The 12725-nt window shown below is 40.4% G+C and overlaps 1 protein-coding gene across 1 annotated transcript in view; it reads right to left on the reverse strand.

Annotated features, from left to right (window-relative positions):
* LOC128572923 (zinc finger protein 91-like) overlaps positions 1-12725 on the reverse strand; it is a 41961-nt gene that overhangs the window by 5182 nt on the left and 24054 nt on the right. The window contains exons 3-4 of the mRNA XM_053573080.1: positions 1246-1372; positions 394-489 (exon numbers count right to left, since the gene is read on the reverse strand). Of these exons, the coding sequence (XP_053429055.1) occupies positions 394-489; positions 1246-1372 (223 nt within the window). The remainder of the gene's footprint in view (positions 1-393; positions 490-1245; positions 1373-12725) is intronic.

Below are 12725 nucleotides of genomic sequence, written 5' to 3' on the forward strand. Positions count from 1 at the left end.
GTGAGTAAGGATGAGAACGCCCCAGTACCAAAAAAATAGAAAAACATATGCCAGCCAATGTGGAGAAACCTGTAATCCTGGCTATTTGGGGACTGAGATAAAAAAATCACTTGACACTAGTAGTTTAAGGTTGGTCTGAGGTAGGCTGATGTCATGGCACCCGAGTGTGAGGCAAGAGAGTGAGACTCTGTATTAATAAGAAAACAATAAAAATAAAAACTAATAAAAACAAGAACAGAGATGACTTTATGTAAGAACAAGGGAAAAAAAAAACAGGCTTCTCAGAAATAATTTCCATGAAGCTGAGCTTCCCTAATCCAATTATATTGTGTGATTTCCTCATTGAACTTGAACCTCTGACCTTTGTTATCTGCTCCACTCAATCCAACCTACCTGGGTGCTTGACTAGTGTCTGGTGTGTCTTCGCCTTCCAGGGTTCTTTGCTTTGCTCCAGATAGGTGATGAGTTCTGGCTTAGAGACAGCAAGACCTGTTTTGTTAGAGAAAAAACATTGGGATTCCTTAAGTGGCAATCTAATGCATTGGTGAAGTAGAGAAAAAGACATTTTACAAGATCCTGAAATAGTGCCCCAAACAGATTTCCTTGCAGAAACTTCAGAATCTTTTTTTTTTTTTTTTGTAAACACAGAGTCTTACTTTATTTCCCTCAGTAGAGTGCAGTGGTGTCACACAGCTCACAGCAACCTCCAACTCCTGGGCTTAGGTGATTCTCTTGCCTCAGCCTCCTGAGTAGCTGGGACTAAAGGCTCCCACCACTCACCCGGCTATTTTTGTGTTGCAGTTTCACCAGGGCCAGTTTTAAACCCACCACTCTCAGTATATGGAGCTGATGCACTACACACTGAGCCACAGGTGCCGCCAAATCTTCAGAATCTTTAAAAAGTATTTAAAGTTGGAACATTTCTAACTTCTCCAGTACCAAAACTACTGAAATAAAATTTGATGTTAGAAATCAGACTTAAAGGTATGAGTAACAATCTAGGCTATGAAATTTCTGAAATTTTCATTAATCTAGTGAAGAATATAAATCAGCTCAAAAATGGGTAAGATTAATGCCAAAATGAAACAACTCCAATTTTTTCTTTTCTATACAAACATATCCTAAAGTTTTCCATAGAAATAAGAAGATGATAGTCAATGAATAAACTGAATAAAAACCTTCTACACAGTGAGAATATGAATTGTTTAGTGTAGAACCGGAACTATGTATATAACTTGTCCTCACCCAGGAAGACCAGGTTTCTGTAAGTCTCTAACATGACTTCCCGATACAAATGCTGCTGAGCAGGGTCCAGGCAGGCCCACTCTTCCATAGAGAATTCAATAGACACGTCCTTGAATGTCAACACTCCCTGAAAAACAAACATGTTTACCAAGAAAACATGGGGATATGGAATTTCACGATTTTTTTTTTTTTTAGACAGAGTCTCAAGCTGTTGCCCTGGGTAGAGTGCTATTGTGTCACAGCTCACAGTAACTCAAAGTCTTGGGCTTAAATGATTCTCTTGCCTCAGCCTCCTACCTGGCAGTACAGGTGCCCGCCACAATGCCTGGCTATTGTTTCATTGTATTGTTGTTTAGCTGGCCGGGGCCGGGTTCGAACCCACCAGTCTGGGTGTTTGTGGCTGGTGCCATAACCACTGTGCTACAGGCACCAAGCCCTAAATTTCACTTTTAGTTAAATGAGAGTAGAGAACTCTTGCTGACTTATAAGAGTAAGTCCAATTACCTAATAGGTATAGATGAGATATATTCCCTCATGTGTTCTCAAAAACTGAAGAAAGTGGACAGAATGCAACCACAGAACTGGTGTATACATCATACATTTTTGATTGACACAGTAGGAATAAAAGGCCACCAATACAGACAGGTATAATTTTGTGCCTTATTTACATCATATGTTATAATCTATGTATGTTTTCTATATATCAATGTCATGGTGACAGAAATGGTAACTTTAAAGTTTTAATGTGTACAAGAACTGGAGATCTTGAAAAAAATGCAGATTATTATTCAGACTATATGGGGAGAAGATTCCATTTCTAAATTTCCAACTAGCTCAACAGGAGTGAAAATACTTCAGTTCCATGATGATATTTTGTGAAAAATGCAGTGAACTGCAGACACTGTATTTACCCTAGTTGATTCTTGAACCAGTAAACAAAGTTGACAATCTTTACTTTCCAAAGAAAGGTATATGGAAGAGAATCTAAGAAGAAAGGGCTGCTTCCTCAATAAATGTTTTGCTTTGCTTATATTAGTTGATAATCTCCCCAACTTCTTATTAAGAATACAGAAGATATACTGTACCCCACAATGGAATACATGTCCAAGAGCACCATAACTGAGTGAATAAAATTAAAATCAACTGTAACAATACAAATAAGTATCAGGTGGTGATTCACAAGTGCAAGACCAACATCACTGCTGTGATAGTACTGGCCAGAAAAAGTCAATCATAATCTGTTAAAAACTAGTTGAGAAAAACCTGGTTTGGGGAAGTTCCAGTTACAGATATCTGGCATGTCTTCTAATCTCTAATTCTGTCTTTAAATAGCCTTCTTTACATCTCAGAAATCAAGTCTTTTCTAATTATTATGTTTGTGAGAACTTTGAATTACTCTAGGCAGTTAATGCCATCTTCTGTAAATGTGCATGGACGTCATCCTATTTTACATAGAACCGGTGGAGCTTCCAGATGGAAGCTAAACAGTACATATTCCCCTTCTTTGTTACTGTCCAATAACCTAACCTCATCCACAATGGGAATCTTGGGCATCCACATTTTCTGATTTTCAACAGAGAGAAATGGCACATTTTCCCTTTTTCTGGAAACAAACTTAAAGTGAGAAGTTTTTAGGGCATATGGGTAGCCTGGATGGAGAGAGACTGGAAAGAAGGTTCTGCCATATGTAGAGGAGAAGGAGTTTGGAGCTTCTTGACTATTAAAAGACAAGAGGAAAAGAGTATTTAAAATAAACTCATTAGGTAGGAACATCACAAGTAGAGACTTAAAACTTTTGCAAAGTCGAAGAACATGATATTGCAGGAGAAAAAGTGTGCACAGCCCTTGGACTTGGACTCAGTTACCTGAAAAGCAATCACTTCTTTTTTTTTTTTTCTTTTGCAGTTTTTGGCTGGGCTGGGTTTGAACCCGCCACCTCCAGCATATGGGGCCAGTGCCCTACTTCATTGAGCCACAGGCACTGCCCAAAGCAATCACTTCTTTCTCTGTCCTTCTTTTCTTGATTTCCTTCTCAGGGGAGATCATATGGATACATTACTCCTGCCCCTTGATAATATGTCTTTAAAGGCATCAGCACAAACTCTTCACCTGCTACCACCACATCCACAGGCACAGGGACCTCGGAGTAAAGAGAAAATTTTACCCTTTCCTATTCTTTATCACAGGAGAGAGTCAGGAAAAGAAGGTTTCATATAAAGACCAAAGTGTGAGTTTCTAATTTTTTGGTCTCCATTGCCCTCCACAGCCAACAATTTCTGCTATAGGAATATTGGCCCTCTAACCTTTTTCTGAAAAAAATAAATGAACTTGAGTGTCTTAAATGTATCTGGAAATGCTCATGCTTGACATTGGCTGTCTGTTAGCATCACAGGGGACCACATGGATGACACCAACCACACTAACGAAATCTGTGGGCAGGCAGAATCACAGATGATGGTTCTTCAAACTGGCCATGGAATCCTACCTGTAAGTCTGGGCAGAGAAACACTTAGCTAAGCATCACCTCTCAGGCTTTAGTATGCATACAAGGTATTTCTCAGTATGCTCCCTCTAATTGTCTGGTTATAATAGCAGCAGTTATTCTATCTTCAAACAAATAATCAGTTTATTTCACAATGCCTTCTTATGTCCTTCCTTAAGAATTTCAGAAAGGCCAGCCAGATGATTCAGGCCTGTAGTCCCAGAACTCTTCTGGGTCTGAGGCATGTGGCTTGTCTGAGCCCAGGAGTACCAGACCAGACTGAACGAGACTGTCACCCTGTCTCTATAATTGCTGGGCATTATGGCAAGTGCCTGTATTCACAGCTACTTGGGAGGATGAGGCAAAAGAATGGCTTGAGAATGGGAGTTTTAGTTTGCTGTGAGCAGTGATGCCACAGCACTCCATGGAGGGTGACTAAGTAAGACTCTGCCTCATAAAAGAATAAATTGCAGGAAGGGTTTTGAGCCATTCACTATAGCAGGGGTCCTCAAACTGCAGCCCGAGGGCCACATGAGGTGATGTGATTGTACTTGTTCCCGTTTTGTTTTTTTACTTCAAAATAAAATGTGTGCAGTGTGCATAGGAATTTGTTCAGTTTTTATTTATTTATTTATTTTTTTTTACCTGTAGTCCAGCCCTCCAACTGTCTGAGGGTCAGTGAATCGGCCCCCTGTTTAAAAAGTTTGAGGATGCCTGCACTATAGCATCAACATTAAACAACTCTCCATGAAGGAAAATAGTGAGCATTTAACCCCCATTTTTGTTTTGCTCTAGCTGATGTCAGCCAGCCAGCCAGATGGCAAGAAACCATTTCAATGAGACATGGTTTCCCAAGCTCCTTTCCCCTTTCACCACCTTCTGGTCAGCCCAGGAACATGAGGTGCTCTTTGCAACATCAGTTAGCCATCTTCTCACGTTGCTGAATAAACTGCTTGTTCTTCCACCAACTCTTGCATTGGGACTTTGCCGTTTCAGGAGGGAATAGTCAAACTTGGTTTTGTTTAAAAATTTGCAGGTTTTGAGTGAATCTAGGAAGTGACTTCTTTAACAATTCTCCCTATTGCTTCTGTTACTTTTTCTGAACTAAAGCAGTACTCAGACAAAGCAAACACTGTACAGAGTCCCTTTCTGCTCAACACTTTCTAACAAAAGAAATAACTTTGGTTCAAGGAAGAGCATGAGTCACAATCTTGAAAGAAGACATAGTTTACTGACACTTTAAAATCTCCAATGGTTAGAGAAGGCAATTTGGACCTGCAGATTTGGGTCTTGCACTGGTGGGATGCAGCTAGTGCCCTATGTACATTCATGAGAATTAGAGAAACAGAAAAATGGCAATGAGGACATTCTCAGGTATACTCAATGCACATTTGTCATCCAGGATCAGCTTCTGGCCTTCTAGTCTCGGGATTGGTTTTAGGTCTGAAGATAATCAGGATAATTGAAAGACAGAGACACAATGCCTGATTGCTGCCCTATAAAGGTAGTTTGTAAAAATTTACAGGTTGTCCTCAAAAATCACCATACATAAGGAACATTCAAAATTGTAGCTAAATATACTTTTACAAAATATTGATTACAGAATATTAGAAAGAGATGGAAAGACACAGAGAATAATCTGTAAATATTTTGTAAATTTTGTTGTAAATAAAAGTATGTGTAGCCAGGTCCAGTGGATCACGACTGTAATCCCAGCACTTCAGAGTCTGAGGGGGGCAGATTAACTGAACTCACAGTTTGGAGACAAGCCTGAACCAGAGTGAGACCTTGTCTCTGAACAATATTTGGCTGTTGTGGCATGTACCTCATGTCCTAGCTGCTTGGAGGCTGAGGCAAAGAATCACTTGAGCCCAAGACTTTGAAATTGCTGTGAGATGTGAAGCCATGGCACTTTACCCAGGGTAAAAAAGTGAGACTGGGTCTCACAAAAAAAAAAAAAAAAAGGTGAATGGCTCAACCTCCTACCCTTCCCCAGTGATGTCACACCTGGGAAAGGTAAATGACCCAATTCGCACCCTTACTACAGATGTCCAACCTAGAAAAGGGAATTTCCCGAACCAAATTTTTGACCTTTAACCCCTTCCCTCACCATTACGCACATGTAGATTTTTTTCCCCCGTGAAAATCCTATCGCACCCACACCCAAGTGGAATAAAGTCAATTTAATTGTAAAAACTAAATAGTACATTTAGCTACAATTTTCCTGATTCCGTATGTATGGTGATTGTAGTGGCAAATTTTGGCACACCATAGACTACTCAGTAAAGGTGATTGAAAATTGGCAGCAGGACCTTTGTACCTTCATTATTTGGGTCCGCATGCAATGTGCTGTGCTGAGAGAGGATACCAGAAGGGTGAGGTCTAGGAGAACAGAGATCTTCTCAAGGAGACCCCACGAATACACTTGCAGGGTCCTCCCCATGGTGACTCAGGTCTTAGGAATTTATAGAAACTTAAGTCCCTGGGACCCGGAAATTTCCACGTCTGTGAAATCCTGTAGTCCTCTTGGGGCAGGAACAGATTCTCTGACTTGATTCATACTGATCAGTGAGAAAGGAACCCATGGGCAGGAAGTTTGTGACTGGGGGTGAAAAGGAGAATACAGAGCAACTTGAGGAGTGTGGCCATTTTGAATTCTTCTGACTTCCCTCTGCCAGATGAAATAAAACCTTTCCTCTTTTAAACATGGTGTTTGGGTGCTCTTTCTCCCCATTGGGGTGGATGCCTTGACTAGGTGGAGAAAGGACTTCTTTAGCAGGTCTTCAAGGAGTCAAACACCAGGAGGAACTGGTGTGCAGGAACTGGTACCTGCACTGGGAGACGTGTAAGACAAGATAGGATAGATACAATGCCCACCATTTGGGTGGAAGCTGAAATCTGATCAACCCCTGTGGTAATAGATTTCTGGCAGGTCTGGTGAGAGGTGTATGAGAGGGAGTGAATGTGGTGTGACTGGGATGAACTATGAGGATGGGTTTGGACCTCTCCTCACAGGGCCTAGAGGAGTGTTGATTCCGCCTCCTATAGCCTAGAGGAGTGTTGATTCCGCCTCCTATAGCCAAGAGGCAGTTTGAGTGGGAAATCAAGAATGCCCAGGTCAGGAAAAGGATTGGAATTGAGTGCATGTGAGTGCTTGGAGACTGACAGAGATGGGTAAAAATAGGTGGTATTTAGCACCCCTCCCCCTTCACAGGGCAAAACGATTCTGAGTGACCCCTTTTTCCCTGCTCCAATGTCATTCCCTGGCTTTTAGGAGAGAAACTGGAAGTTCAGGTTTCCTGCTTTCCATCTCAAACACAGGCCTAGTCCTTGGCAGCCACATGGGCATGTGAGACTAGGGGTAAATGAAAAGACATCAGAAAAAATGACTGTATTATGGTTTTGTTACTGGAATTTCTTTATTCAGCGAGTCCTTGATCTTGGGGATTTGAGAATTGAGCCCACAGGCCACAGATCAGTGATAAAATAGAATTTTGTTGGAGGAAGGGGCATGCAGAGGAAGTGGAGAGCACCAGAGGGAGTAGGCCCAAGTCAGAGGTCTCCTGCATGGATCCTTTGTCTATGGGTAAATAATTGGCTCCAAGAGATAACATGGCCAGTGCCTGGTAGATGGAAAAAATACTCTTAGGAGCTAAATGAGCATTTTAACAAGTAAATGAATGCAGTCCCTCCCCTTTGGCAAATTTATTAGGTCTTTGCAGTTTTTATCTAGGGAGGGGATCAGGGTTTGTGCTCCCTACTCAGGGTGAATTATCTAAAACTTTATTGGCTGCTTTGTTCACAACTTTGCTAGAACTCAAAGGGAGTGCTCTGCAGTGTGTGGCATGTTGACTTCTGAACTCACCTTAGCCAGAAAAATGAAGGTTCCCTGTCCAGCCCTGAGTGGGAAAACCCTATATTAATGCTACAATTCACAAAATGTCTCTCATTTGTAAAAATGTAATAATTTGGTTGTTTAAATTGTTTGGGAAACCGAGTCTTTGTCAAAGTATAAGATTCTTGCCTTTTAAACCTTCTAATTATCAGTCTAGCAAAGCCAATAATTAACGTCATAGAAAATTGTGATCCTGTTTTGTGAAAAGTGGGTTTTTGAGAATGATAGACATTAGATGGAAAAGAAAAGGGCAGTGTGTAAGAAAAGGATATCGTGTGGTAAATTCTGTCCCAAAACAGAATAGTTATATCAGTAAGTGATAGGCAGGGGAATCCAGAAGGTTCATGTTTGTAGATTGTCTATGCAGGTTAAATGAAGCTCATAAAAGGGCATTTCTGAAGCAATTTACATGTGATCCAGTTGACTATGTATTTCCTTTAGAATCTTCTGACTTGCAATCTTGCTTGAACAAATAAATGTTTTAAGCCTTTGATATTTGACAAACCTTCCAAAATAAAAACTCTAAATTCAGTGTTTTTGATATAGCAAGACAACTGAAAATCTGAGAAATTCATATGAGGCTTAACTGGTTTGTTGAAAATGTATAGGAAACATTGTAATTTTGAAACGGTGCTTAAATTTGTCCAAATTATGTTCATATGTATTTTCTAATATTATATAATATTGGTCTGTGTTACAGTATATGGTCAATAATAGTTTGAATTCAACTCAGAAAGTACTCTTTTTGTTTGTTTGTTTTTTAGAGACAGAGTCTTACTTAATTGCCCTGGGTAGAGTGCTCTGGCATTACAGCTCACAGAAACCTCCAACACCTGGGCTTAGGTGATTCCCTTGGCTCAGCCTCACGAGTAGCTGAGACTATAGAAGCCCGTCACAACACCCAGCTGTTTTTTTGTTGCAGTTTGGCCAGGGCCAGCCCAAATCCACCACCCTTGTCATATGGGGTGGCGCCCTACCCACTGAGCCACAGGTGTCACCCACAGAAAGTATTTTTTATAAATGCCTGAGTCCAAACTTTGTCCTTCAAACAAATATTAGGAGAAGCTGATAAATTCTCTCAAAGTCAAATTTCTGATGTCTTTGAAAATTAAATACCTTCACCTTAAAAACAAACTGCTAGAACTTTAATTAGAAAGCTAGCATGTTGGAGTAGTGCCTGTGGCACAGTGAGTAAGTCCCCGACCCCATACATGGAGGGTGGCAGGTTTGAACCCAGCCCCGGCCAAACTGCAACAAAAAAATAGCCAAGTGTTGGGGTGGGTGTCTGTAGTCCCAGCTACTCAGGAGGCTGAGGCATGAGAATCGCATAAGCCCAAAAGCTGGAGTTTGCTGTGAGCTGTGATGATACAGCACCTACCAAGAATGACAAAGTGAGATGCTGTCAAAAAAAAAAAAAAAACAGAAAGCTAACATATCCATGAGTATTGGTATCTAACTTTAAAAAGAACAGAAATCAGTTACATGGATTGGGGCTGATTTGTCAGGGCTTTTTCCTTTCAAACACTGGTGATCCAGTCTGTATTCTGCTTTACAGAAGTCATAAAAGCCATTTTCTGTCTCTCTAGAAATTTGTAGCTTTCAGAGATGTACATACTTATAGGTAGAATTTGAAACATTTATTTTTTTCTCTCTCCTTGATTTCTCCAGAATTTGAAAGACATTTGTAAGTACTCTTATTTTCTAACAGTACAGTTATTTGCATAAAGTCAATAAGAATCTGTTTTGTTCTATAGGATGCAATGAAGGCACTGGTTATTTTACCAAGGCTGTGACTGGAATAGCATTGTCAGAGGAGACCAAACTGCTAAGGAATTAAGGGTGACTTTACAAGCCCAATAAAAAAGCCATTTAGAAAAACTGGCCAGATACCCATCAATAATGTTTTCTGATCTGTGGTAAGTAAAGAAGGTTGCTTTCTGACAGGTCCCGAATTCATAATTTGCTTGGGGACCTCAAGAGAAGAGGAATTTACCAAATGCGTACAGGTATCTAATGGCACAGATGAAACCTGGGCTTGTGGAAAACTTTCAAGTCTAACCTGAGATTTTTTTAAAAAGGTTTCAGGAAAGCCAATTTTAAAGGGAAGAAAAGTCTAGGTGGCTAATAATTATTCTTGCTGCACTTTATGCAAATACAGACCTAGTATGCATAAGGTACAGTTTATTTTGGCAACTTAGTTCTGCTATAACTTGCCTTTAGTAAAGAGAGAAATTAAAAAGAGAGAAATGGTTCAAAAAAAAAAAGTGTGGCCCACCTTTATTAGATTCCAGTCTTATCTGCAATAGCATCTCATAAACTGAGACATAGCTGTTTTACTAAACTGATCTGTTCAATGAAATTAAAAGACTGGGCAAAAAGTATACAATTTTTTTTTTTTTTATTGATACAGAGTCTTGCTGTCATCCATGGTAGAGTAGCATGGTGTCACAACTCAAAGCAACCTCAAACTCTTGGGCTTAGGCGATTCTTGGGCAATGAGTATAGAATTATATCTATATATAATATAACTAGTTATAATAGTATAATATAAATATAGCTAGTTACATTTGCTCTAAAACTTTAAGGCTCAACAAAGGTTGCCTGTTGGCTACACTGGAAATATTTGTGCAGTATTAAATATTATAGACACAGTAGATACCTCAGGAAAATTAGAACCTGAATGAGAATTTCTCAGTATATGATGTGAGTGTAACACAATCATATAAGTGGCCCCACACCCAACTGATGTTCACAAATATTCACTCGAAGTTTCCAAAAATTTGGAGTAGTTCTACAGGGACTCTTAAAACTAAGTATTATCTTAAAAACTGTGCTAATGTTTAAATAGAAATACTAATGCTCTCATTGTGTGAGCCTTAGCCTCGAAATCCAGAACTTGTAGATGTTGTAGGTAACTCCTAAATGGTTTCATTTTCTTACATTGAACCCAACCTTGACTTCGTTCCTGTCAGTGTAAGGGAGCCAGAAGGCCACAGACGTATGCAAGGTGGTTGAGGTCATGCAGAAGCCAGATGAAAGCCCTGAGAATTTCTGTGAAAGCCTGTGTGAACCATACAGACAGCCAAACCATTGTATGATGTGACTAAGGGGGGAGAGACTGAATTGAACAGGCAGAAGCCCTAAGAAGAGTAACAAGAAAGATCTCCACTTGGATAATTAACCATTTTGCTTAGTCTTTTGTGTCGGTACATTCTTTCTGTCTGGGGGATGAAGGGGATCATGTCTAGGTCAAAGATCAGAACCTGTTCCCCTCAAACCAAGGTAGAAGGGCCTTTATACTATCATCTTGACCACATGCATGGCAGCAAAGGTGGAAGGTATCCTTGCCTGGATTCATCACAGCTAGCTGAAGAGAGCTTTAATGCCCCAGGGGAAGCAAAGGTTAACTTTTAAGATTGTCAACATGCCTTGGTCCAGCCACACACTGGCAGCTGGCTAGTTGGCACACAGCTAAAGCCTGAGGAAGCTCCTCTTTGGACTTGTCTTAATTGCACTTTGGGAAAATGGGAGGAGGGATGTAATCTGTGTAACCACATCATTGAGACAGGACAAAGGATGACTCCTTTATAGCTTCTATGAATGTGAAGTCATCCAGGAGAGCTTGTGCTCATAATCAGATACACTACTCTATGTTTAACACATGGAAAGGTGAAAACTAGTACTTATACTGGCTTACCACAACTAAGGCCTGGGTAGAGAACCCCAGAAGAGTCACAGTCCCTGAAATCTGAATACTGGTCCAGACTAGAGAAATAGGAAAGCACTGCCAGAAGACTCTGAAGGTTATTGCCTGAAACTCTCTGTGAGGGTGCTACAGTAGAAGAAACTGGGAAAGAAACTATAGAAGAGATCAGAAATACTTTCACGCTTTAGATTTTGTAGAAAAGTCATGCAAAGTCAAATGTGAAAATTAATTAATACTGGCTCCCACAGAAACAAGCTGCTATTGACACTTCAAATCAACATATATATGGAGTCTCAAAAGGGAGGAATGAAGGTGGATATCCGGGAAGTGTGAAGTGTAGAACAGGTTTTCCCAAGGAGACCACAAGGATATAGCTACAGAGTCCTATCTTCTGCTTGATTCAAACTGACCTAGAAGAAAGGTACCTGTGTTCTGGAACTTTTTGACTGGAGATGAAGAGGGAAAGATCGAGGCAGTTGGAGAATATGGTCAATTTGAATTCTTCTATGTCATAAGCTCCGCCAGCTGAAATAAATCCCTTCATCTTATAAACATTGGGTTTGGGTGCTCTTTGGGCTTCATCTTCCTGCAATAATGTCTCAGAACAGCCTCTCATTTTTGGTCCCGAATCTCTCACTAAACAATATTGTGTCCCAGAAATGAAGATGGAGGCTGGTAATAAAAACAATTTAAGTCCTGGGTGGCACCTGTAGCTGAATTAGCAGGTCGCTGGCCACATATACCAAGGTGGTGCGTTCGAACCCGGGCCAGGCCAGTTAAACAACAATGCCAACTGCCAAAAAATAGCCAGGCATTGTGGTGGGTGACTGTAATCCCAGCTACTTGGGAGGCTGAGGTAAGCGAATCACTTAAACCCAAGTGTTTGAGGTTGATGTGAGCTGTGACACAACGACACTCTACCTAGGGTGAAAGCTTGAGAGTGTTTCCAAAAAAACCCCCAAGTCCCAATGTTTTAGCTGTTTACATGAAGGGTATACTAAGGGACTACTCTCAAGCTGAAAGGCATTCATTTACTTTCCTGAGAGGCTCCATTTCCATATTTCAGGCTATTTACTGGACAGCTATGTCCCAGGAATAGATATTTGTGGAACACTCCAGTAAACTGGATGTTTTGGGCATCTTGAGTCATCCTCAGACAAGTGTGAAGCCCTAGAATGAGAAGTGACAGAAGGGTGACTAAGGACACATCATCCTGTACAGTTACCAATGAGGAGTCTCAATGCAAAGACATTCTGGCAAAAAAGTGTGTGCCTCGATAAAATATAAGGAGTGAACGCACAAAGATTTTGATCAGGGTGTCACGGGATTATTTTCTTCTTTCTTCTTCTGAGTCATGTTCAGAAACTTATAAAAACCAACAATTTATAAAACAATCA

The sequence above is a fragment of the Nycticebus coucang genome, chromosome 20 (assembly GCF_027406575.1).
Source record: "Nycticebus coucang isolate mNycCou1 chromosome 20, mNycCou1.pri, whole genome shotgun sequence".
Lineage (NCBI taxonomy): Eukaryota > Metazoa > Chordata > Mammalia > Primates > Lorisidae > Nycticebus > Nycticebus coucang.